Below are 26,445 nucleotides of genomic sequence, written 5' to 3'. Positions count from 1 at the left end.
TGATTTAAGTACATTTTGTCTTTTTCTTTAATGAGATTATTATCTTTTGTGATATGATGATATGACATGATATATGTGACCAATTAATACGTTTATGATATAATATATTGTAATATGATAGTTAAGGTGTGACATGTGGGAGGCATACACGAATTATATTATATGACTGTTATCATGTCTGATATGGTATGATCACTTGATGTGAATTGACACGTGCAAAGATATGATAAGTAATATTATAGTTTACGTGCAACATGAATGATACGTGATATGAGTGACATGCAAAACGAAGAACTAGCATGAAATACAACCCCAACCCACGCATGAAATGATATGATAAATTATATGAGAAATGATATGATATGAAGGAAGGCGCTAGCAGGGTTGATTTTATGATAATGAAAATGGAAAAATATCGGGACCCTCATACATTATTGTGTGTTAATGCATCGGTGGATACTCCTTCTCCTTCACAATAGTACGAACGTGTAAGCTATGAGGCGGAGAAACGATCATTATGCTTACCATAATGCTGCTGTGATGATCGCTATTTCTAATAGGTATCCGACATCAACAACTACCAGAAAATGCTCGCTTCACCAGAAAGAAGCCCAAGAGGTGTGCGAATCGATTAGTGGGTCCATACTCGCACGTGTGGACCGTGTGTAGGAAAATTAAGTACACATCCAACTCTCTCTTAGGATAGTTACACTACGAAAATAGACGGATAAATCTCATTCATGAAATTGCATGTGTTTACATTTAACCCTAGTAATGGAGTCACTTGGAGAGTATTTCTTAAAATATTCAAGTCATATACTACTTAAAGCCAAGACATCCCTATACGGATCACCACGACACACGACTCGAGACCATGACACATGCATAAGGTAGATGCATTTATCTTCTTAGACTTAAAGCTAGGATATGAACTTTTTAAATTTAAATGTTTATTTATTTTTATATAGTCTTTCATTGTGTTGTTTTAAAGAAGATTTAAAAAACGTAAGCCAATAACAGTGTTTTCAGATGAAGCTTATGTTTTGTGAAGAAGTTTAAAGGCTAATTTCCGCATAGAAACGAATACACTACGATGATGGTACCGAATTTAGGTAAATAGAAAGCTAGAGTCGTAAGCAAGTTGATTAATTTTGTTGTAGCTCACGTCATATTAATTTATAAATACCAAAATTAACATAATATTATAACGAAACGGTGNTTTTTTTTTTTTTTTTTTTTTTTTTTTTTTTTTTTTTTTTTTTTTGTTAGAAATGGGAATTATTTTAAAATATGTAGTGTTCTTGATAGTTTTAATAGTTAAAGACAATGGCAGCATCTTAATCACCACGGCCACTGCAGTTGACCACTACCTTCCAGCCGTCGGACAAAGTCGGGGAAAGCTTGTCAAGATAAGCAAAGGCATGAGCAGCTTCAAATGGTGGATTAATGCCTTCCAATTCGTACACCCGTTTATGAGCTTCCATAGCTTCCTCGTCTTGTACAGTGTGAACTTCAACTCTGTGGGTCTCATTTAGGTGCTTCAAATCTATCAATACTTTGAGATGGTCGAGATCTTCCAATCTGCAGCTCAATTTCGCACCGAATTAAAATTAAAAATGTTATAGTCTTACTTTATTAAGTACAAAAAAGGTGCGGGAGTTTTAGCAAATATTCTGATGAAATGCTTACGCTGCAGAGATGGAAGGACGGTTAAAGATTGAGCCTTCGGCATGTTTTAAGATATCGCTCAAATTTCCATGGTTAACATCATCATGTCTTTCTGACCCAATCCCAGCAGCCTCAACTCCAATCAACCTCACATCTTCTTCTTTGAACTCATTGAACAGTCCCAACGCGTTTGAGCCACTCCCTATGCATGCCACAAGCACCTCTGGTAAGCCTCCCCATTTCTCCATGGCTTGTCTTCTCGTCTCTTTTCCGATCACTGACTGAAACCCCCTCACCATTTCTGGACATGGGTGCGGCCCTACCACTGTCCCCGCCAGATAATAGATTGTTTCATGGTTGTCAGCATACACTTTTATGACCTCCAATAATGCTTTCCTCCACCAAGGATAGATATGATATCAATTATTATTGAGAATATGTGCTAAAATCATTCTATTTAATTTAAAAGTTCTCTATTTATAATATAAAAAAATTGTAAAGATATGAAAATGGTAATATATAGAAAGATATCTATGATAAGTGTGAATGGAATCGAAGGGAATGAACTCTTCATCTAAGTAGCGGAAGCATTGGGTACCGTTTTGATTTTATTATAAATTAAAACAAAAGCAATAAATACGAGAGTAAGAACTCTACTTTTGTAGAAACCCCAGCATGCAAGATTGTTCGGAGTATTCCAACAATGCAAAAGTTCTTCAATATTCCACAAGATCTTCTTTACTATGACTCGAACACAAGATCAAGGCTCATAGGAGCCTTTTAAAAGAAAATCTCAAAGGAATTGAAAAAGAAAGAAAGAGCTTCGAGAATTCTCCGCAAATACCTAGATATGATATATATGGTAAAGTATAACTGAAGTACCTGAGCTCCAAGCTGCTCCATTAACTCAACATTGGAAGATTGCTTCTTGATATCTTCAGAGCCCATGAAAATGTGCACTCTAATTTATGTTTGACGCAGGCAGTTGCTGTGGCAACGCCGTGCTGGCCACCCCCAGTGGCGGCAACCACACTCCTCCGCCCCATGCGCTTGGCAATCATAACCTGCGCTATTGCGTTGTTCATCATGTGTGCTCCGCAGTGGTTCAGATCCTCTCTTTTTATGTAAATCTCGGGGCCTTTTCCTTTCTTGTCTTTGTAGTGCTTTGTGAGGCTCTCAGCATAATACAGCAGCGTCTCTCCCACAACAAAGTCCCTCCGTGCCACCTCCAGCTCCTCCTACACAACCACGATGTTGGATGATGAAAGTCCGATATCGGCTAATTTAGAGAATGATCATGAGTTTATGAACAAAAAATACTCTCTCCATTAGTACGAGCCTTTTTTAGAAGCTCAAATCAAAGCCACGAGAGATTATGCTCAAAATGGACAAATCATACCATTGTGGAGAGTTGTGCTCATCTAAATTAATTCATGAATTTCAAGAGAGAAGAACACAAACCTGAAATTTGGGATCGTTCAGAGCCGAGTTGAACCGGTCTCCCAATACTTTGAATTGAGAGCCTAGAACATCCTTCACCAAGTGCCCACCGGGTTTTATGGAGTTCTTCTCATCACCAAGCTGCATCTTTATTGATGGCATAGGCTTCTTTGTAGCCCTGAAACTGAGTAACCCAATTCCCCTTCCAAGCTTTACCTGCGATCTGGCTATGGCTCTACCTGCATCTAATTGGTTAGTCAATGCGGCATTCTTTGACACAATATTGGATGCCATTTTTAGGTATGTTCTTCCTTCCTGTGTAAAACAATAGGAATTTGAGTCGTGATTCTTAACCGACCTACACTAGGAATTTGAGTCGTGATTCTTAACCGACACACAAAGGTTGTTTATATAGAGTCTACCATGTTTGCTCCAAGTTATTTGAAATTATAATAAAACTAACATCTAATAGTTATTGAGAAACGGTCACGATGTGACAATATTATTGAATAATTTGTGTCTATTCTAGCGTAATCGCTTTTACTATTTCAATTTTGTTTCTATTAATAATTAAAGATCATTTTTTTTTAAATTTGGGTGTTACATTGACGACTTCCACTATAAAAAGAAAATTTAGATTAAAGTCTTTAATAAATTTTTATCAAATTTGTATTTTTGTATAAATTAGTTTATAATTACCTCTATCAATTAAATTACTAAATAAATTATAATTTCAAAATAAATGTCCACTTGCACCTAAAACAAAAATTATAATTTCAAAATAAATTTCAACTGGTTCACAAATGACTAACGTCTTATAAAAATGTTTCAAAATTTATCAAATTTTATGAGAAAAAAATTTGAATTACAAATTATGGATGTCCATTTTTCGGGTGAGAGACCATCCCTAAATGAGGTGAGAATTTCCTGTTTAAACCGAAGATGCAGGAAAGAGCGGAGATAGATTTTTCTCTATTAGCTTAATGAAGGTAAGGGCGGAATATATATATATATATATATATATAATTAAATTAAGGCGCACATATATATTTTTATTATTGAAATTTGAGTTTTAAAAAATTATGTTCAATATTATACTATACGTTTTTGCTTATATTCTATATATTTTTTAATAGTAAATAAAAATTATTCATTTAAAAGATTTTGAAACGAATAATTTTTTATAAAATATATAAAAATTATTTATGCAGACGCTCCATCTTTGTGAATTTTCGTCCGAGAATCCCCATTCCAATCTTAGTAAAATTAAATAAATAATTTCGTAAAATTGAAGACTGAAATAAAAGACGAAGACAAAAACAAGAAAATCCTACTTCTAAATAATAATAATAATAACAATAACAAAAGAAAGAACGGTATCGTTATTTTGCTGTCCTACATCGAAAAGACGTTTTCATCAAAATTAATGTTAAAATTGGGATAATAGCTTCGACCACTTATCTATTTTAAAAAATGGTCAATGTATATATATATTTATAATGTTTTCAACTAACAGATATTAAATAGTTTCAATAGTTTATTAAATTTAAATATTTTTAATGGTTAAAAAAAATATAGTTTTAATAAATAATATGTTCCTCTCCCAACCCGTACGGCTTATAAGACTAGTTATAAGTCTAAAAAATAGTAAGCAAATTGCATGTATTATATATATATATATAAATAAATAAATAAGACATTAATGATGGATATTCAAAAATATTAAAAGAAAAAAAAAACTCTTTTATGAATAAGTGGCTCATAAATTAATTTAATGGACCATTTCAAATTTACAGGTTTTTATTATTATTATTATTATTATTATTATTTTCCTTGATTACATATTTGATTTTGGAGCTAGTATAATTAATTATTCAAGTTGATGATTGTACTAATTTTTAAAACAATTTATTTATTTATTAAAATTCATTACAAAATAAATTAAAAACGTATGAAAATCCAATTAAAATTAAATTATAAAAGCAAAATAGTTAACAGTTTAATTATCTAAAATCGAATAATAATGTAAAATTAAACATGATATTTGCACGTATCGAGATTCAAACTCATGTTTGAAGTACTCTCTACTTCGTGCCCTCATATACTATCAACTTAGAGATTAATGCAATTATTTCTGATTCGGATTTACCGTAATATCATTTCCCACAGGATTCCTAACAAAGAGAAAGCATGGCTTTGTTCATGAGTGAAGCCTAAGTTTTTTACTCGAACATGTCCTCCAAATATTCATCTTCATGTTCTTGTTCATCCAATGGCTATCCAATATGAAATTTCAATAATCATATTAGTAATCATTCTCCAACAACTCCACATTTATTTCGCCCAACAATAAAGATGTCAGATTTGAGAAAAACTAAAATGACATTCACGGGAGATCTCATTAGTTGTTAAGGTATATATGAATCTTCCTTTTCAATCTTAATTTCATTTTTATTTTTAGAAATTAACCCCAATTATAAGTTAGATCATTTCTAGATGATTGAAATGGTTTAGATTTGAGTTAGAATTAAATGTTAATAATTTTGTATGAATTCAGCAAAGACGAAGACAGAGTTCTCGAATAGTGAAATCCAAGTTTACGAGATTCAGTAGTTCAGTCTCGTTCAGTCTCCAGTTGAGTCTTGATCAATATCAACATAATAAAAACACAAAAAGAATAGAAATAACACTAATTTAATCCAAAGAAGAAAAAAAAAAGGAAATAGAGAAAATAAAAGAGAAGATTTGGGTTAATAATGATACAAAATTGGCCATCATCAACCTAATAAAAACACAAAAAGAATAGAAGGAAGAACACCGAGAACACATAGAAAGAAAAGAGGAAGATCTTAAAAGTATTGAAGTGTTATACTACTAAATATAATAACAAATATATTCTCATTTATAAGAAAATTCTCAAATATATTATGAAATTGTAGCAGGTAATTCTCAAATATATTACGAAATGATAGTATCTAATAAATTATATGTTAACCGTTAGACATATTTATATCTGAAGAAACATTGAATCTAAATGGAAAGATTAAGGATTTGTTAAATACTTAATACAATTTAGGAATTAGAATTACGGAATGAATTTGGTGAACATATAAGGTGAAGCGACTTGACATAAGTGGGAACAAATTCGTGTGACGAAAGGAAGCTAAATTGGAGTTACTAGATAGAACTTTGGCTAATGTCATCCAAGTAAGTGATCTTACTATCGATATGGTTATATTTGATGTTGACACGTGTCATATATATTGATATGTGTGAATTGTTTGTGAATGGATATTTTTATGATGTATTATGTATATGTTATAATATGTGATTGTATGATAATACTTATGATACGATGGATTCAATGATATGTTTGAGATAAGATACGAGAAGTATGCAATAAACGTAATTAACGATAGGAGTAAGATATATTCATGAAACGTTAAGGTTAGGTTACGTATCAAAGTGCTATGGATATGAGAGATTGATAAAAATGATATGGTCACGATCGGTTGATAAAAGAATACGATTAGGTTATGGGTAGAAACGGATAGGATTATGAACGTTAAGATACGTTCCTGCAACAATATAACTAATGTACGTTCATGTAACGATATGACTATGATATGTATAAGAACGTTAAGACTATGATAAGTTAAAAAAAGATATGACCACGGAGTGTTTACAATATGCTATAATTATGATACGACATGTGATAAATTGACATGTTTATGATATGATATATTGTGTGCTCATGCATTGGGGGATACCCGTATTCCTTCACGATGGTACGGACGCGTACACCAATGGACAGAAGAACTATCATTATGTTTTACATAATGTTGTCATGACGGTTACTAATTCTAACGGGTGTCCGACCCAAAGAGCTACCAAAACATGCACGTCCGACAAGGAAAGGGGTCCAGTGGTGAGCGAACTCGTTAGTGAGTCCATACTCGCACGTCTTGGCTAGAGTATATGGTACACATTTAAGCTGCCCGTTAGGATAGTGTCAGAGAAAAATGAACTGATATGATAGGTCCCGTCATTGCATTCACATGTTCTTGCATTTAACCCCTAATTGTGGGGTCACTTACTGAGTATTTTTTTAAATACTCAAACCATGTGCTACTTCTATTTCAAGTTAAGGCAAGACATTTCTGTAAGGTTGACGACGGCATCGCAACTCAAACCATGACACATGCATAGAGTAGTCATATTTATTTTCTTAGACTTAGGCTAGATTAAGATATTTTAAATTTAAACGTTTATTTATTTTATTGTGTGGTTTTTAAAAGTGTTTTCAAAACACGTAAGTCCATGACTACGTTTTAAGATGAAGGTGACATTTTATGAAAGTTTAAATGAAGTATTTCTGCCTCCAATAATCATAATATACACGAAGACTTTAAATTAAATTAAGTAAAAAAAATTATTTAAAAATATCTAGCACTCTTGGTGGTGTCCATAGTTGAAAACAATGGCAGCATCTTTATCACCACGACCGCTACAGTTGACCACCACTTTGCAACCGTCAGTTAGGGTGGGGCAAAGCTTGTCAAGATAAGCAAAGGCATGAGAAGCTTCCAATGATGGAAAAATGCCTTCCAATTTGCATACCCGTTTGTAAGCTTCCACTGCTTCTTTGTCTATTGCTGTGTGAAATTCAGCTCTGCCACTCTCTTTTAAGAAGCTCAGCTCTGGTCCTACTCCTGGGTATTCCAGTCTGCAATTCAAAATTTGCATGTTTCTTCGAGTTAAAAACAAAATTTGAAATAGTTTGTCGAGGATTGTTGGAAGAGGAGTCACAGATCGACTAATTAAGGGGTTGTTCATGGGTTTATAAGTAAAGAGTACATCTCCAATGATATGAATTGTTTATGAGTTTATAAGTAAAGAGTATATCTCCATTGATATGAATCCTTCCGGGGAAACTAAAAGAAAAGCCATGAGAGCTAATATTCAAAGTGGGACAATATTATACCATTTTAGAGTTTCGTGATTTCTAACATAGTATTAGAGTCATGCTCTTAACTTGGCCATGTCAATAGAGTTCTCAAATGTCGAACAAAGAAGTTGTGAGCCTCAAAAGTATAGTCAAAAGTGACTCAAGTGCTAAGTCAAAAGTGACTCAAGTGTTAGAACAAATGGTGTACTTTGTTCGAGGTCTTCAGAGGAGTCGAGCCTCGATTAAGGGGAGGCTGTTCGAGGGCTCCATAAGCCTCAGGGGAATCTCTATGGTTTACTTTATTCGAGGAGAGGATCTTTGAGGGGCTCTAGAGAAAAAGTCGAGCCTCGATTAAGGAGAGGTTGTTCGAGGGTTCCATATGGCCTCAGAGGAGGCTCTATGGTGTAGTTTATTTGAGGGGAGGATTAAGGGGAGATTGTTCGAGGGTTCCATAGGCTTCAGAGGAGGCTCTATGGTGTAGTTTATTGGAGGGGAGGATTAAGGAGAGCTTGTTCGCCGGTTACATAGGCCTCAGAGGAGGGTCTATGGTGTACTTTATTTGAGGGGAGAATTAAAGGGAGGTTGTTTGAGGATTCCATAGAACTCAGAGAAGGCTCTATAGTGTACTTTATTTGAGAGAAGGATTGTTGAGAGCTCCAGATGAGGAGGCTGTTCATGGGTTCCATAGGAACCAGTGGAGGCTCTATGGTGTACTTTATCTGAGGGGAAGATTATTGAGGATTGTTGGGAGATAAGTCCTACATCGACTAATTATTAAGAGGTTGATAATGAGTTTATAAGGAATACACATCTATTAGTACGAGGCTTTCTAACATACTTACCCTACACCAACGGAATGAGGAACAAGGATTTGGCCTTCGTCATCTTGCAAAAGGTAACTCAAAGCTCCATGGTAAACCCCAACATGTCCTTTAGACAAAGTAGCTGAGTGCTTTCCACTATCCAATCCAAACCCAGCAGCCTCAACTCCAATCAACCGCACATCTTCTTCGTTCATGAACTCATTGAACAGTCCCAACGCGTTTGAGCCACTCCCTATGCATGCCACAAGCACCTCTGGTAAGCCTCCCCATTTCTCCATGGCTTGTTTTCTCGTCTCTTTTCCTATCACTGACTGAAACTCCCTCACCATTGCTGGACATGGGTGCGGCCCTACCACTGTCCCCGTCAAGTAATAGCTCATTTCCAAGTTCCCGACCCACTCTCTTATCGCCTCCGACGACGCATCCTTGAAGTTTCCTTCTACAGATTTCACCTGAGATATTAAATCTGTTAGGAATCACGAATCTCCACAATGACATGATATTGTCCATTTTGAGCATAAGCTCTCATGGGCTTTGAACTTCCCAAAAGACCTCATACCGATCGACATATATTCTTTGTTTATAAACTCATGATCATTTTCTAAATTAGTCGATTTGAATTCTCTCCCAACAATACTCGACAAATTAATGGAGTACCTGAGCACCGAGCAGCTTGATTAAGACAACATTGGAGGATTGTTTCTTGATATCTTCAGAGCCCATGAAAATAGTGCACTCTAAATCATGTTTGGCGCAGGCAGCTGCGGTGGCAACACCATGCTGGCCAGCCCCAGTGGCGGCAACCACACGCCTCCGCCCCATGCGCTTGGCAATCATAACCTGCGCTATTGCGTTGTTCATCTTGTGTGCACCGCAATGGTTCAGATCCTCTCTTTTTATGTAAATCTCTGGGCCTTTTCCTTCCTCGTCTTTGTAGTACTTTGTCAGCCTCTCAGCGTGATACAGCGGCGTCTCTCGCCCAACAAAGTCCCTCAGCGCCACCTCCAGCTCCTCCTGCACAACCACAACACCCGAAATTAATTCACTAATACGACTCTTCATAATGATATGATAATGTCCATTTTGAGCACAATCTTTCTCTCGAACAAAATACACCATAGAGCCTCCCCTGAGGCCTATGGAGCCTTCAAACAGCCTCTCCTTAATCAAGACTTGACTCGTTTTATGGAGCCTTCGAACAAAGTACATCCTTTGTTCGACATTGGAGTCACTTTTGACTACACATTTGAGGCTCACAACTTTTTTGTTCGACATTTGAGGCTCACAACTTTTTTGTTCGACATTTGAGGATTCTATTGACATGACTAAGTTAAGGGCATGACTGTAATACCATGTTAGAAATCACGATCTCTACAATGGTATGATATTATCCACTTTGAGCATAAGCTCTCGTGGCTTTACTTTTTGTTTCCCAAAAGGCCTCGTACCATGATCAACCCCTTAATTAGTTGATATAGGACTCCTCCCCCAACAATCCTCAACATAATTTACGAAAAGAACACATACCTGAAATTTAGAATCGTTCAAAACCAAGTTGAACTCGGCTTCCAATTTGGCCAAGCAAGTGATTAGAGACTCGGGCACAAACTTCCCACCAAATTTCCCAAACTTTCCTTCATGAATTGTTTGTTTAGAGTTCTTGGGGTGATCATCAATTACAGGCTGCATCTTTAATGCTGGCGTAGGCTTCCTTGTTGGCGTGAAAGTGGGTGACCCAATTCCGTTGCCAAGCTTTACATGCGACCTGGCTATGCCTCTGGTTGCATCTAATTGGTTAGTGACAGCAGCAGCAATGNCTCAAAGCTCCATGGTAAACCCCAACATGTCCTTTAGACAAAGTAGCTGAGTGCTTTCCACTATCCAATCCAAACCCAGCAGCCTCAACTCCAATCAACCGCACATCTTCTTCGTTCATGAACTCATTGAACAGTCCCAACGCGTTTGAGCCACTCCCTATGCATGCCACAAGCACCTCTGGTAAGCCTCCCCATTTCTCCATGGCTTGTTTTCTCGTCTCTTTTCCTATCACTGACTGAAACTCCCTCACCATTGCTGGACATGGGTGCGGCCCTACCACTGTCCCCGTCAAGTAATAGCTCATTTCCAAGTTCCCGACCCACTCTCTTATCGCCTCCGACGACGCATCCTTGAAGTTTCCTTCTACAGATTTCACCTGAGATATTAAATCTGTTAGGAATCACGAATCTCCACAATGACATGATATTGTCCATTTTGAGCATAAGCTCTCATGGGCTTTGAACTTCCCAAAAGACCTCATACCGATCGACATATATTCTTTGTTTATAAACTCATGATCATTTTCTAAATTAGTCGATTTGAATTCTCTCCCAACAATACTCGACAAATTAATGGAGTACCTGAGCACCGAGCAGCTTGATTAAGACAACATTGGAGGATTGTTTCTTGATATCTTCAGAGCCCATGAAAATAGTGCACTCTAAATCATGTTTGGCGCAGGCAGCTGCGGTGGCAACACCATGCTGGCCAGCCCCAGTGGCGGCAACCACACGCCTCCGCCCCATGCGCTTGGCAATCATAACCTGCGCTATTGCGTTGTTCATCTTGTGTGCACCGCAATGGTTCAGATCCTCTCTTTTTATGTAAATCTCTGGGCCTTTTCCTTCCTCGTCTTTGTAGTACTTTGTCAGCCTCTCAGCGTGATACAGCGGCGTCTCTCGCCCAACAAAGTCCCTCAGCGCCACCTCCAGCTCCTCCTGCACAACCACAACACCCGAAATTAATTCACTAATACGACTCTTCATAATGATATGATAATGTCCATTTTGAGCACAATCTTTCTCTCGAACAAAATACACCATAGAGCCTCCCCTGAGGCCTATGGAGCCTTCAAACAGCCTCTCCTTAATCAAGACTTGACTCGTTTTATGGAGCCTTCGAACAAAGTACATCCTTTGTTCGACATTGGAGTCACTTTTGACTACACATTTGAGGCTCACAACTTTTTTGTTCGACATTTGAGGCTCACAACTTTTTTGTTCGACATTTGAGGATTCTATTGACATGACTAAGTTAAGGGCATGACTGTAATACCATGTTAGAAATCACGATCTCTACAATGGTATGATATTATCCACTTTGAGCATAAGCTCTCGTGGCTTTACTTTTTGTTTCCCAAAAGGCCTCGTACCATGATCAACCCCTTAATTAGTTGATATAGGACTCCTCCCCCAACAATCCTCAACATAATTTACGAAAAGAACACATACCTGAAATTTAGAATCGTTCAAAACCAAGTTGAACTCGGCTTCCAATTTGGCCAAGCAAGTGATTAGAGACTCGGGCACAAACTTCCCACCAAATTTCCCAAACTTTCCTTCATGAATTGTTTGTTTAGAGTTCTTGGGGTGATCATCAATTACAGGCTGCATCTTTAATGCTGGCGTAGGCTTCCTTGTTGGCGTGAAAGTGGGTGACCCAATTCCGTTGCCAAGCTTTACATGCGACCTGGCTATGCCTCTGGTTGCATCTAATTGGTTAGTGACAGCAGCAGCAATGTTGTGCACAATATTGGATGCCATTTTTAGGTATGTTCTTCCCTTTGAGTATTAACAATTGAGAGAGAGAGAGAGAGGGCTTTGAGTGGTTTGTGTTAAGAGAAGCACACAAGGGTTGTTTATATAGAGAGTGAAAGTGGCTGAATTGATTGATCTTATTCCACATGTTTAGCAAGGCAAAAAATAGAAGGAAAAGTAATAGACGCAACAAATAGAGGTTTGGTCCATTATGAATACCATCTTGGCATAATGTTGTTTGAAGGCGACACTATAATATGATTGATAGATCCATAAATGGTAAAAATATTTCAAAGTATAAATATATTTTTGGATTACAGCTCCATTCTGACATTTTTATTGAATAATTTGTACTCACATATTAATCCATGTCCTTTGTGTCTTTTCAGACGAATGGAAACGGTTAGAAATCATGACTTTCCGCAATGGTATGATATTGTCCACCCTGAGCATAAGCTCTCTCATGTCTTTCCAAAAGGCCTCGTACCAGTAGAGATGTATTCTTTACTTATAAACAAATCATCATTCCCTAAATTAACCCATGTCGGACTCCCTCTCAACAATCCTCACCAGAAACCGGTGAGGGCAAACCGAATCCCTACACAGGACTCGGCCATTCCACCTCTAGCTTTAAAACCATGTGGGTCAACGTAGAAATTAGGTAAATAATATATGAGATTTTGGTCCCATGTGTAACATGTATGCTCCAAATTAGTAAGATATGTTATATACTGCAAAACATTCTAACAAAATTTAGCATCAAGAAATAAAGACGTGCATAATTGAGCTGGGCTTGTGGGGTAATGACTTGACAAGACGATCACATGGCTAGTTTTTCAGCTTGTCGAGCCTTTCGCCACCTAAGGGGCCTACGTTTTCGTACTATATTTTTGGAAGGACCACGTTTTTCTCGAATGTTTTACAATTTCTCATTTTTTGAAAGAGTTGGTGTATATATTTATAATGTTTTCAACCAAAGATACCAAATGTTTTGAAGATTGTGTTAGAAAAAAACTCACTCAGATTTACTGTTAGCAGATATTGTCCTATTTGAGCTTCTCCTCAAAACTTTAAAACGAGTCTGTTTGTAGAAGGTTTCCACACTCTTATAAATGGTGGTTTGTTCTCCTCCCCAATCAATGTGGGACATCACAATCTATCCCCTTTCGGGGCCCAGTGTCCTTACTGGCACACCGCCTCGTGTCTACCCCCTTCGGAGAACAGCGAGAAGGCTGACACATCGTCCGGTGTCTGGCTCTGATACCATTTGTAACGACCTAGATCCACCGCTAGTAGATATTGTCCTCTTTGGGCTTTCCCTCTCGGGCTTCCCCTCAAGGCTTTAAAACGCGTCTGCTAGGGGAAGGTTTCCACACCCACCCTTATAAGGGGTGGTTTGTTCTACATCCACCGCTAGTAGATATTGTCCTCTTTGGGCTTTCCCTTTCGGGCTTCCCCTCAAGGCTTTAAAACGCGTCTGGTAGGGGAAGACTTCCACACCCACCCTTATAAAGGGTGGTTTGTTCTAGATCCACAAGAGTTTTCCCTTACGGGCTTCCCCTCAAGGCTTTAAAACGCGTCTGCTAGGGGAAGGTTTCCACACCCACCCTTATAAAGGGTGGTTTGTTCTAGATCCACAAGAGCTTTCCCTTTCGTGCTTCCCCTCAAGGCTTTAAAACGCGCTAGGGGAAGGTTTCCACACCCAGCAGGTAGATATTGTTTTGGGCTTTCCCTTTCGTGCTTCCCCTCAAGGATTTAAAACGCGCTAGAGGAAGGTTTCCACACCCACCCTTATAAAGGTAGATATTGTTCTCTTTGGGCTTTCCCTTTCGAGTGTTATCTTTGGGCTTTTCCTTTCGGGCGCGTCTGCTAGGGGAATCTCTTTGGGCTTTCCCTTTCGGGCACTGCTAGGGGAAGGTGGCTTTGGGCTTTCCCTTTCGGGCACTGCTAGGGGAAGGTGGCTTTGGGCTTTCCCTTTCGGGCGCTGCTAGGGGAAGGTTTCCACACCCACCCTTACAAAGGGTGGTTTGTTCTAAATCCACCGCTAGTAGATATTGTTCTCTTTGGGCTTCCCCTCAAGGCTTTAAAACGCGTTAGGGGAAGGTTTCCACACCCACCCTTGGTGGTTTGTTCTCCTCCCCAACCAATGTGGGACATCACAATTCACAAAAAATTCATCAACTTATCTTAACTCATCTGATTTGGGTTAGATTATGAATTTATTTTAAACAGATTATGGCATGCATATGGTAATTACCCTATTTCAATAAAAAAATTAGGGTCGTTGGTTGTATCTAAAAAAATGTCTCAACCCCAACTCAACTTAATCCATAAGTACCCTTAACATATCACAAATCATGCAAGTCAAAGGAAGCATTGTGCAGTGGTTCTAGGTGTTGATGACGATAGTCGGGAACAAAGTTGAACGAGTGAACATTGTTGTAAAAGATTGCATAGGCCTCAACCTCTCATTGAAGATTGCACATTTTAGACTACGAATAGGCTCNTCCACACCCACCCTTATAAGGGGTGGTTTGTTCTAGATACACCGCTAGTAGATATTGTTCTCTTTGGGCTTTCCCTTTCGAGCTTCCCCTCAAGGCTTTTAAAACGCGAGGGGAAGGTTTCCACACCCACCCTTATAAGGGGTGGTTTGTTCTACATCCACCGCTAGTAGATATTGTCCTCTTTGGGCTTTCCCTTTCGGGCTTCCCCTCAAGGCTTTAAAACGCGTCTGGTAGGGGAAGACTTCCACACCCACCCTTATAAAGGGTGGTTTGTTCTAGATCCACAAGAGTTTTCCCTTACGGGCTTCCCCTCAAGGCTTTAAAACGCGTCTGCTAGGGGAAGGTTTCCACACCCACCCTTATAAAGGGTGGTTTGTTCTAGATCCACAAGAGCTTTCCCTTTCGTGCTTCCCCTCAAGGCTTTAAAACGCGCTAGGGGAAGGTTTCCACACCCAGCAGGTAGATATTGTTTTGGGCTTTCCCTTTCGTGCTTCCCCTCAAGGATTTAAAACGCGCTAGAGGAAGGTTTCCACACCCACCCTTATAAAGGTAGATATTGTTCTCTTTGGGCTTTCCCTTTCGAGTGTTATCTTTGGGCTTTTCCTTTCGGGCGCGTCTGCTAGGGGAATCTCTTTGGGCTTTCCCTTTCGGGCACTGCTAGGGGAAGGTGGCTTTGGGCTTTCCCTTTCGGGCACTGCTAGGGGAAGGTGGCTTTGGGCTTTCCCTTTCGGGCGCTGCTAGGGGAAGGTTTCCACACCCACCCTTACAAAGGGTGGTTTGTTCTAAATCCACCGCTAGTAGATATTGTTCTCTTTGGGCTTCCCCTCAAGGCTTTAAAACGCGTTAGGGGAAGGTTTCCACACCCACCCTTGGTGGTTTGTTCTCCTCCCCAACCAATGTGGGACATCACAATTCACAAAAAATTCATCAACTTATCTTAACTCATCTGATTTGGGTTAGATTATGAATTTATTTTAAACAGATTATGGCATGCATATGGTAATTACCCTATTTCAATAAAAAAATTAGGGTCGTTGGTTGTATCTAAAAAAATGTCTCAACCCCAACTCAACTTAATCCATAAGTACCCTTAACATATCACAAATCATGCAAGTCAAAGGAAGCATTGTGCAGTGGTTCTAGGTGTTGATGACGATAGTCGGGAACAAAGTTGAACGAGTGAACATTGTTGTAAAAGATTGCATAGGCCTCAACCTCTCATTGAAGATTGCACATTTTAGACTACGAATAGGCTCGACCAATATGACTCGATGATCGTTAAAAACAAAAGTTTGTTAGAGGATTACAAAAAGTGGGTATGAAATATAATTAGAAGGCTACACCAAAGAAAAAGACACCACATGTTGAAGGCATTAAACATGTGGATCTATGCAAAAGTAGTTTATAGCATAACTTTTAGATTAAGAAATGTGGTGATGAGAATGGATAAGGTTTGAAATCAACGGGGCAGAAACATATTTCCATCGTACAAAGAAAAATTTGAAGGGACACGCTATCTTGTTTGTTTGCTTTTGAGTGAGTGGTGAAGAACATGTCAGAACTACAAATTAAAGATACTTTCTTTATTTAGTGTTTGAAATGAAAGTCTATGGTAATATATAAATTATTGCACTTTTTTTAAGTTCAATTGGACCCAAATAGGTAAAAGAATGTTTCGTTCTCCTCTTCGATCGATGCGAGATTTCACGATCCACTCTTTTGGGTGTTAGTGAGGACGCTCCCCTCTCTAACTGACCCCTTGAGGGTCCACCGTCCTCATTGGCACACCACCCGATGTCTGGTTTTGATACCATTTATAATAGCCCAACCCACTTGTTCCCTTTGACCTGTTACGTATCAACGTTAGCCTCACAATTTTAAAACATATATGTTATGGAGAGGTTTCCACATCTTTAGAAGGAATGTTTTGTTCCTCTTTTCATGATGTGCGATCTAACAAATAAATACGTCCATCTAAGTGTATGGCAAAGCCAGATGACAGTTTTGCAAGATCTCTACCGCCTCGCCAGAAATCTCGCAGCTTCTCCAATCCATTTTTTCACATCCTATCCAATCCATCTATGTTGTCTCTGTAGATAGCAAAGTTAGTTAATTATTGCTTATGACATGACAAAAAAATTCCTCCTTCGCCCGCACTTTGTTCTTTGATATAGAGTGAAGACCCACGTAGTCTTGAGCATGTAGATACTCGTTCTAAATCACACGGAGCTTCTATAACCAGTTATCAACCATCTCGATACTCAAAAGATTACGAGACTTTTTGACCTTAATTAGATTCTTCTTTCACTCTCCCCCACATAAACCATTCCTTTTACTTTTCTTTTTCCTCTTTCTACACCCAATCATCTTCAAATAGAAAGTTTAACAAAAGCCTAGCTTTCCTATTTAGGATGGAAAATAATTGATTATTGGTGGAAAACTAGTAATAATTTTCATCATTTTTATTTCATTTTTAATATATTAATGTTAATTATTTAAAAATATCTAGCACTCTTAGTGGTGTTCGTGTCAATTTTAGGTATGTTGTTGTTAAGAACGAGGAACACAGAAGTGGGATGCTATCTTGGTTAATGTTCCCAACTTAATGTTTAAAAATTATACCCTCAGTCAATTAATACCTAAAAATAAAAAAAATATATATAATAATATAAAATATACCACTTATAATTGATTACGGATATCTAAGATATATTTCATAACTAATTATTATATTATATCCTTCAAATTGTTGGCTTTTTGGCCTTGATCTCACTTCAATTAGTCTCAATCAATTAATTGATGTTTTGATGATAACAAACCTACTTTTTAATTATTAATTATTTTCAGTATTTTGAACTGTCCACAGTATAAGGTCGGGAATAACAATTTTAACGACTTTTCAATTACTCAAATTAGAGCTAAAACGAAGAAAGTACAGTCGAGACAACATACCCGACGTGATGATGTGGCAGCAAAATCAAAATGATGGGCAAATCAAAATATATCAAAGTATGACATTTATGATTTTGGGAGAGTAACAAATGGTGGAGTTTTTCTTATTACTATATTTTTAAATAAAGTTATTTTTACAAAATATAAATTTGAATCTAACCGTTACTCACAACAATTTTTATTATTATTATATTATTATATTTATAATAAATTTTGAATTTCATTTGACCGTTACTCACATAACTTTTTATTATTATTATATTATATTACTATTATATTAAAATTTTGAAATAAATGAATTTAGAAAATTTTCTTATTTATTTACTTTTAATCTCCACCTTCCATTATTCCTAACACAATCCAATGGTCAATATTCAATCCTACATTTTGCCACTTTTCTCCTCTATATAAACTCATCTTCCCCACATTTTAAAATACACAACTTACATACATTCTTCAATCCTCATTTGTTCAAAGTCTCCATTGTTTGTTGCTCTCTCCAAGCTTACAAGTTTATTTCTTTTCATCTTATTCTTGAGAGGGATTATTATTGTATTGTGAGGAAATAGTTGTGAGTATCCCAAATTGTAAATCTACTCTTTGAGAGAGTTGTGGTGTGTTATTATCAAACTCAAATACTTGTATCGGTTTGATCCTGCGCCGTGGAAAGGATTGAGTTTGCTCTTGAACTCGTAAAAAGAGCGGTGTAGCGGTTTGGCTCAGATCCGTGGAAAGAGTCGAGAAAGTTCTTTATTCAAATTCCCAAGAGGCGCTTGGGGAGTGGAGTAGGTCGAGTTTGACCGAACCACTATAAAACTACGGTGTCATTTTCTCTAACTCTTTTCTATTTAATTTCAAAATTATTATTGTGATTTATTGCATGTTCTACTTGATTATTGTTTTGACTTGAATTACTTTGTTATAGTAATTATCATCTTCTACTTATTTGTAAAAAGTTTCATCATTAGAAAAATTAATCACGTTTAAACACTTTTATCGTTAAAACCCTATTCACCCCCCCTCTAGGGTTGTCATACCGATCCAACACAAATATTATATCTTAATAGTTCTGGGAGACTATATGTTATTTATATAGAGCGAAAGTGGCAGCTGAATTGATTGATCTTAATGCGAAAGAAAGAAAAACATATGAGATACGCAACAAATAGAGGTTTGGTCCTATCATCTCAACACTATGTTATTTGAAGGCGGCACTATAATATGATTGATAGCTCGATGAATTAAAGATAAATGGTAATTTGATTTGTATTACTTCTCTCATTCTCCTGATGGATCCAGTATTCAGAATCTGAATTCAACACCTAATGGACCTGGTATTTGTCTGCATCCCCTGCGACATGGTCATATTGCTTACTACTCGATTCTAAGAGTGAAGACTAACCCCACAAACCAAAATTAGTTCTTCCAACATGTTTTGTCCTCACTCACATGCATCCTAGGAAAATTTCCAAGAAATCACCTAACATAGAATTGCTCAAAACAAAACATGTTTAACTATGGAGTTCCTATGATTGAGCCACTGAAATGGAAGGTGCAACTTGTTGGTATATATAACGGCCCTAGTTTTCTACTAACCTAAAGTTGCTACCGTTTGCATGACGTAACTTCTTATGCGAAAATATTCATTAAAATGTCTTCATAAAACAATGTCATGGACTTAAATGTTTAAGAAAACGTCTTACAACAGTACAATATTAAAAATAAATATAAGTAATGACAAGAATAGTAATGCCCTATGCTAATCTATGATCTACTAAATTAAATACAACTGCACTATGCATGTGCCTTAATTTTTAGTCGTGATGTTGCTTGAACCGTACTTGATTGTCTTGCCTTTACTTGGAATATAAAAGTAGCACATTGTTTTAGTACTTTAAAAAATACTCAATAAATGATCATACTATTGGAGTCAGAGTATGCAAACACATGGAATCATGATTAGTGACCTATCATTTAAAACCATCACAGAGTTGGCCACCAGTCCGAAAAAATTGAATGTGTAGTACTTTCCTACACACGACTCACACGTGCGAGCATGAGCCCACCAGGAAGTTTGCAATCATAATCGAGCTAGTTGGCTTTAGTTGGACGTCTAAAGGTACAACAAACCCTCAAATATCATGCAAGGCATGATGATGATCATCATCATCACAGTGCATGCATCATACTCATCATCATAAAATAGGAAGTAACCCGATGTAAATGAATATACAATATGCATGAGGTCCCTATAATTTTCATCTTAAATCATTCATGTAACACAACCCCATACATCCTTCACGTGTTACCTAGGTAACATGCATGCATAAGTCTTCATACATTTATCATCAATAACATCATTTAGGGTTGTGTATTAGAAAACTCTTCATCATAATGCAACATGACATCTCGTTCACCGTCTTCCTCAGTCACATCATAACACTTCTCAATCTTGGCTCTTAACGTGTGGGGGTCATAGCTTAGAAGAAAGCAAATGAACATTTTTACTAACATATATTTAACCTTATTGTTAAGGAGATTAACATACCAGGGAGGGGCTGCCTGGGTCATCGAGACTCTTTCGAGCCATGACTCGAACGTCGTCGGAGCCAATGGCCGATAACGTGGTCCAGATGTGAGCAGAAGAAGCGCCAACCCCGGTGCAGAAGCTGGTTACCATCCTCTCCAAACTGAGATGAAGAGAAAGATGTTAAGAGAAGAAGAGAAGACAGTGCCTACAAAACGCTCTTTCAATTACAATCCGCAGCTTTGGCGTTCAAATTGTAAGCCCACCTACCCCAATTTGTATAACACTCTCATTCTTTTAAGCCCACACAAACTTTGGGTTGTATTTGATCCATTTGTGAGTTCATAAAGGTCGGATTTGGGATTTAAATCTCGACAATGTGTTTTACGTCTCAAAAGTTTCATTAATACCTTTAAACGTTTTTTAAAATTTCAAAAATACTCATGAACTCTCTAAAATAACATTAAAACGTTTGTAGATAATCTATGATGTATCAATAGACGAATACCTCCATTTTCAGCTTGCCTTTTTTACCCAACATAGATATTTCATCAAGATCATTCTTTTTATACATCGAGATTTCCTTCGCGGGGCGAAAAGTAGCTGATTTACACTCGAGTCGAAAAAAATTACACCACTCCTGATATGATAAAAAAGATACTGCTATCACAATTTTTTCTCTACACATATAGACTCGTTGTTCTATTCCTTTGCACGAGTATGAGAGTTATGATGGCAGTTCTAAGCTCGTAAAGTTGGTATCATCTTGATTTCACCGAAGGACGATGGCTTCGTCTTTGATGCTCGTGATGATTTTGAGGACGACGATGATTTTGGAGAGAAGTTTCTGCTTTTTTTCTTTGGTTTTGTTGTAAGGTTGGGTTCGGAACGTGGAAGTTCGCCGAAGAAGTCCGATGATTGTTGGCGTAACATTGCTTGATCAAAATCTGTTAGCAGATACACAAGAGTTTAAGAATCCTTGATAAGCAATGATGTCCAGAAGAAGATGTAGACACACCACAGCAATCAAACAATCACAGACCATGTGCAACTACCATCAATTGTTCACAGAAAGCTATAAACTACCTATCAACATCGAGCCAGGAGACCCGAAAAAAGAAGAAAAAAAGTTACAAAAAAACAAAAGTCTGAGTAACTGTAACAGTCCAAGCTCACCTAGTAGATATGTCCGCTTTGGCCCGTTACGTATCGCCGTCAGCCTCACAGTTTTAAAACGCGTCTACTAGGAAGAGGTTTTCACACCCTTATAAGGAATGCTTCGTTCCCCTCTCCAACCAATGTACCCCCCTTGGGGGCCAGCGTCCTCGCTGACATACCGTCTAATATCTGGTTCTGATACCATTTGTAACAGCTCAAGCCCACCGCTAGTAGATATTGTCCGCTTTGGCCCGTCCACCTCACGGTTTTAAAACGCGTCTACTAGGGAGAGGTTTCCACACCCTTATAAGGAAAATTTCGTTCCTCTCTCCAACCAATGTGAGATCTAACAATCCACCCCAATTGGGGTCAGCGAGGACACTAGCACACCGCCTGCTGGTGGTGTCTAGCTCTAACATCATTTGTAACAGCTCAAGCCCACCGCTATTAGATATTGTCCACTTTGGCCCGTTANGCCGTCAGCCTCGTGATTTTAAAACGCANCCCTTTTAAGGAATACTTGGTTCCCCTCCCCAACCAATGTGGGATCTCACAATCCACCCCCCTTGGGGGCCAGCGTCCTTGCTGGCACACTACCCGATGTCTGGCTCTGATACCATTTGTAACAGCCCAAACCCACCGCTAGTTGATATTGTCCGCTTTGGCCCGTTACGTATCACAGCCAGCCTTACAGTTTTAAAACACATCTACTAGAGAGAGGTTTCCACACCCTTATAAGGAATGTTTCATTCTCCTCTACAACCAATATGAGATTTCACAATCCAGTAAGTCACAAAGACTACTCAGAACTGGGATGACAAACTATCGAAATTTAGCATTTAGTTCAATCATTCAACAAAAATCCAAGAACTACGCGAACGACGCCTAACAAACGTAGAAAATCAAATGTACAAAGTCAAACATAATACTGCCATCTCAACCAGAACCAAACATTTTCTGATGCAGTAGGCCGCTAACATCAGATTTAGACTACGATTTCGAGCTTAACCGAATAAAATCAACGAGTAAATTGGTATATCATCATGGTTTAAGTGAATTCAACCATTTTCTATAGAACAGATCGATGACATCTTATTTTTCGAATGGCTTTCAATATAAACAATCAATCTGGTGATGGACCACACGTATAATAAAATATAACAACTTTGTTCCTTTCTAAGGAGTAGTGGTCTCGTGACATAAAAGCCAAAACCTCTCTATTGAGGTAAAGAATCTTCTAAATCTGTTCATATCATAGAGGTTAACCCGTGAGAAGCCCCTGTTGTTTTCACTCGTCCACCACATGTTCAAAGTTCCATTTCTAATCCTGAATTTGTTGTTCTTATTGCAAAAAGAAGTAATCCTATTAAGAAAAACAAGAAGCTAGAATGGAGGGTAGCAAAAAGTACCAATAGAAGACCATGTTGTAGGAGCTGTTACAGCAGTAGAACTTGAATCTCTTCTATCACTGATATCGCCGAACGCCGCCGCGGCCGCCGCCGAGAAATGCTCCGGTGCTGATTTGAACTCATTCATCTAACAAAGTAGGGAAAATTTTAGAAACCCAGATGATAAAATTGTGAAAAGAAGCAAGAATCACTCCAAAACTGAATAGAAAGTGAAAAAAAATGGACCATACCCAACTGGGAGCTGTGGCTGAAGGGCCATCCCATCCAATATGTGCTACATGCTTCACATCCGTTGGGTATCCAATCTCCATCTCTCGCTCTTTCATCACTAACACAGTCCCAACGTTTTCACATCAGTCCCAAAAATCAAGAACCAAATGAAAAGTTAAGAGACAAGAAATAGAAGCATTACCGAAGATTTGGGAAATGTACTTGAAACTCTTGTAGATCCCTTTCAATTTGTTTGACATGGTTTCAAAATCAAGAACAGCTGAGACAACCAACCCCTTCAAACAATAAGATTGGGAATCGACAAACAAAAAAACCTCCCAATAAGTTGGGAATTAATGGTTTTTTCCTCTGAATCCTGCCAGAAAAGTAGGCATTCTCAGCACAGACAAGCATTGCGTGTATTTTTTATGCATATTAAGATCAAACAATGCTTAGAGTATCAGAGAAGGCTGATTGCATGTGATTTAGAACCAACTTTTTCCCCCTCTTTTTCCGGTGGATGAAGAATGGTATCTAATAATGACGAAAACATGATCTACAGATGCAATAAAGGGTTCGAAGATCAAAACCCATATTACTTTATGTTCATACAAAGTTCAAACAAACATAGAAAACTAAACAGAGAAGCGAGTAAAAGCCAAATTTAAAGGATACGATACCTAAAGACGGTGCTTAAAATGGCAGAAAGAAGGGGGGGTTGGATTCAGCAATCTGTTCTTCCTCTGCTTCTGCACTTGGATTCGATTCCTTCAAATGGATGATGAACGATCCAAAGCATTCATTTGGGGGTTCAAAAAGGTTAAAAGTGAAAACCCATTAAGGAAAAACAGCTAAGAACAAAGGGAGCAATGAAAAGAAATGATTAAAATCCAAAAGAGTGAGGAACAGATTGATTGTAGTGAGAGACGACGGTGGAGAGAGGGTAAATTGAGAATGAAAAGGCTTCCAAAATGAAGGGTAATTGAAAGACAGGACAAGGAACCAAGCCTACACAAAATACCAATAAAATTGGGTGGAAGGTCAAGATCGAACCATATCGCATTATCATACTATTGTAGAGAATCGTATTTATTTATTGTAAATTTATAAAAATCAAATTTTTTTTAATTTTATTTTGTGGGGTTATGAGTTTTGGTGAAGTGAAATTGGTTCAGAGCTGCTTTTAATGCTTAGATTTAGGTGATGGTAGTTGGAGGAACGTCTTGGCCTTTGCTTCAACACAATGCTCTCTTGATTTCAAACAAACCCATTTCCTCTCATGCACTTTCTTTTCTATTTTCAATCTTAATTCTAAATTTTTGTACGTCTAGAATCACATGTTATTTAATATCGAGTAAGGAATAGAGTGTGAGATCCCATTATAGTTGGTGAAGAGAACGAAGCATTTTTTATGAGAGTGTGGAAACTTCTCTATAATAGATGCGTTTTAAAACTATGAGGCTGACGGCGATATTTAACGGGTCAAGGTGGACAATATCTTCTAACGGGTTTGGGCTGTTGCAAGTGATATCAGAGTCAGGTTATCGAATGGTGTGCTAGCGAGGATGCTAGGCCACCAAAACCTCTTCCTAGTATACGCATTTTAAAACCATGAGGATGACGACAATACCTAACAGGTTAAAATGGATAGTATCGGTCAGCGATGGACATAGACGCGTTTTAAAACCTTAAGAATGACAGCAACACCTAACATGTTAAAAGGAATAGTATCCGCTGTGGTGAGCTAGTTTTGTAGGTAAGAAATCAATTAATATCTCAAATTGATCTTGCACTCTTATGGTTGTTGAACTTAAACAACATGATCTCTACCTCTCAAACAACTATCCTTTTTAACCATTTGTGAGGCTCTTTAATGCGAAAGATTGGTTCATGCAAATCGACTAATGTCCCAAGCTCAAACATAATAAAACGAGATTAAAATCAATGACTATATTTTTATTAGGAGTGTTCGTGTATTGAATCGATTCGGTTGAGATATTCCTTTTAGATCCAACTCAATTGTTCAGACTGATTTGGTTCAATTCAACTTTTGTAAGGAGAACTATGAACTAATCAATTCAAAAAAAAATCATTTATTTAGATTTAACTATCTCAAATAAATTTATAACTCAACTAATATATTTTTTTTTTTTAATACCTCTAACTTAGAGAGTTGTTCTTTGTCGGGGCAACTCAAGGATGCGGTGATGAAGGTAAAGATGGAACTAAAGACAGTGGAGAGTGCATATCGACATTCCTGACATATCGTCAGCAACGTTGAAATGGCAATTGTTGAGACTTTGCAAAGATGTGATCAAGGACTAGGATTTGTTGGCCCTCGAAAGTGAATAGACAAGTCGGTACAAACAAGAAATAGAGGCTCATCTATTATTGTTAAAGACCACGATTCTCCTAATGATATAATAACTGTCCACTTTCAGCATAAGCCCTCGTGATCTTACTTTTGATTTTTCTAAAAAACATACCATACTTAATTAGTCAATGTGAAACTTCCTCCCAACTATCCTCGATCTGGTGATAATGTTCCACAAACGTGTTCCTATATCAGCCTCTCATCTTCTTCCATCTCTTTATCTACTTGTGTAAGCTAACGCTGAGTGCTATCAGTGCATGGAGGAGTGAGGCAGTGGCATGCCCTATCGCATCCGCTTCACAAATGAATAGAGAAGAAGGGTCAGCGACGAAATAGGGAAAATCGAAGCCGCTGTATCTGTACGCAAAGAGAGGAATAAAGGCGACAGTAAAAAGAGTATGAAAATAAACACCATCACCTTTCCAACCATTTCATGTCTGCAATTTATTCTTTGCTTCCGCCAAATAAACCACTTTGACTTCATATACCTAATTCAATACAACCATTAATAGCATACTTCAAATTCATTTTGAATGATCAATACACAAATATTATAGTCGAGATGAATACGGGTCGATTATCAATGGCGCAAAATCTTCCTCAAATTCTTGAACAGCTTTGATCTGTCAAAGAGAACAAAAGGAACAAGGTAAACATTACTAAAATCCAAAAAGGAAGTGAAAAAGAGATGCAGAGCACCCCCAATGGGTGGCAGCCTGGCTGCACCCTCTCTGTTCCCTATGCTTTGGTTTTTACTCAGCTGAGTTGCTTCCTCTGAATTCCATTGATACCCATGTCGGCTTAGCTTCTGCCTCCTTATGCAATGATCTTCTTTTGGGCATTATCGTCAAAT

The 26,445-nt window shown here is 37.7% G+C and overlaps 2 protein-coding genes and 1 pseudogene across 2 annotated transcripts; all 3 read right to left on the bottom strand.

Moving 5' to 3' along the window:
- Window positions 1-1,310: 1,310 nt before the first annotated feature.
- On the bottom strand, window positions 1,311-3,402 carry LOC111802151 (annotated as a pseudogene).
- Window positions 3,403-7,442: 4,040 nt separating this feature from the next.
- Window positions 7,443-12,510, bottom strand: LOC111802501 (tryptophan synthase beta chain 1-like). Its single transcript, XM_023686897.1, has 5 exons — window positions 12,410-12,510; window positions 10,408-10,667; window positions 9,538-9,894; window positions 8,899-9,332; window positions 7,443-7,834 (listed from the first exon to the last, which is right to left on the bottom strand). The coding sequence occupies exons 1-5, from the start codon at window positions 12,459-12,461 to the stop codon at window positions 7,555-7,557; spliced, it is 1,383 nt and encodes a 460-aa protein (XP_023542665.1). The 5' UTR covers window positions 12,462-12,510; the 3' UTR covers window positions 7,443-7,554.
- An 8,444-nt stretch (window positions 12,511-20,954) lies between these two features.
- Window positions 20,955-24,244, bottom strand: LOC111802595 (CRIB domain-containing protein RIC10-like). Its single transcript, XM_023687022.1, has 5 exons — window positions 23,899-24,244; window positions 23,421-23,594; window positions 23,239-23,336; window positions 23,009-23,135; window positions 20,955-21,388 (listed from the first exon to the last, which is right to left on the bottom strand). Exons 2-5 carry the CDS (start codon window positions 23,476-23,478, stop codon window positions 21,183-21,185), a joined length of 489 nt encoding a protein of 162 aa, XP_023542790.1. The 5' UTR covers window positions 23,479-23,594; window positions 23,899-24,244; the 3' UTR covers window positions 20,955-21,182.
- Window positions 24,245-26,445: the final 2,201 nt, after the last annotated feature.

The sequence above is a fragment of the Cucurbita pepo genome, chromosome LG09 (assembly GCF_002806865.2).
Source record: "Cucurbita pepo subsp. pepo cultivar mu-cu-16 chromosome LG09, ASM280686v2, whole genome shotgun sequence".
In the NCBI taxonomy this organism is placed as follows: Eukaryota; Viridiplantae; Streptophyta; class Magnoliopsida; order Cucurbitales; family Cucurbitaceae; genus Cucurbita; species Cucurbita pepo.
The sequence above is the reverse complement of the archived record's forward strand: the minus strand, read 5'-3'. Positions and strand labels throughout refer to the sequence as shown.

Excerpts from the sequence above, each read along its gene's own strand:
- LOC111802501 (XM_023686897.1), bottom strand. The coding sequence starts at position 12,461 with ATGGCATCCAATATTGTGCACAACATTGCTGCTGCTGTCACTAACCAA. Across the intron at positions 9,895-10,407 it reads TGAACGATTCTAAATTTCAG|GAGGAGCTGGAGGTGGCGCT; the intron begins GTATGTGTTCTT and ends GTGGTTGTGCAG. Across the intron at positions 7,835-8,898 it reads CCTCATTCCGTTGGTGTAGG|ACTGGAATACCCAGGAGTAG; the intron begins GTAAGTATGTTA and ends TTTGAATTGCAG.
- LOC111802595 (XM_023687022.1), bottom strand. The coding sequence starts at position 23,478 with ATGTCAAACAAATTGAAAGGGATCTACAAGAGTTTCAAGTACATTTCC. Across the intron at positions 23,136-23,238 it reads CAGCCACAGCTCCCAGTTGG|ATGAATGAGTTCAAATCAGC; the intron begins GTATGGTCCATT and ends CTACTTTGTTAG. Across the intron at positions 21,389-23,008 it reads TACAACATGGTCTTCTATTG|ATTTTGATCAAGCAATGTTA; the intron begins GTACTTTTTGCT and ends ATCTGCTAACAG.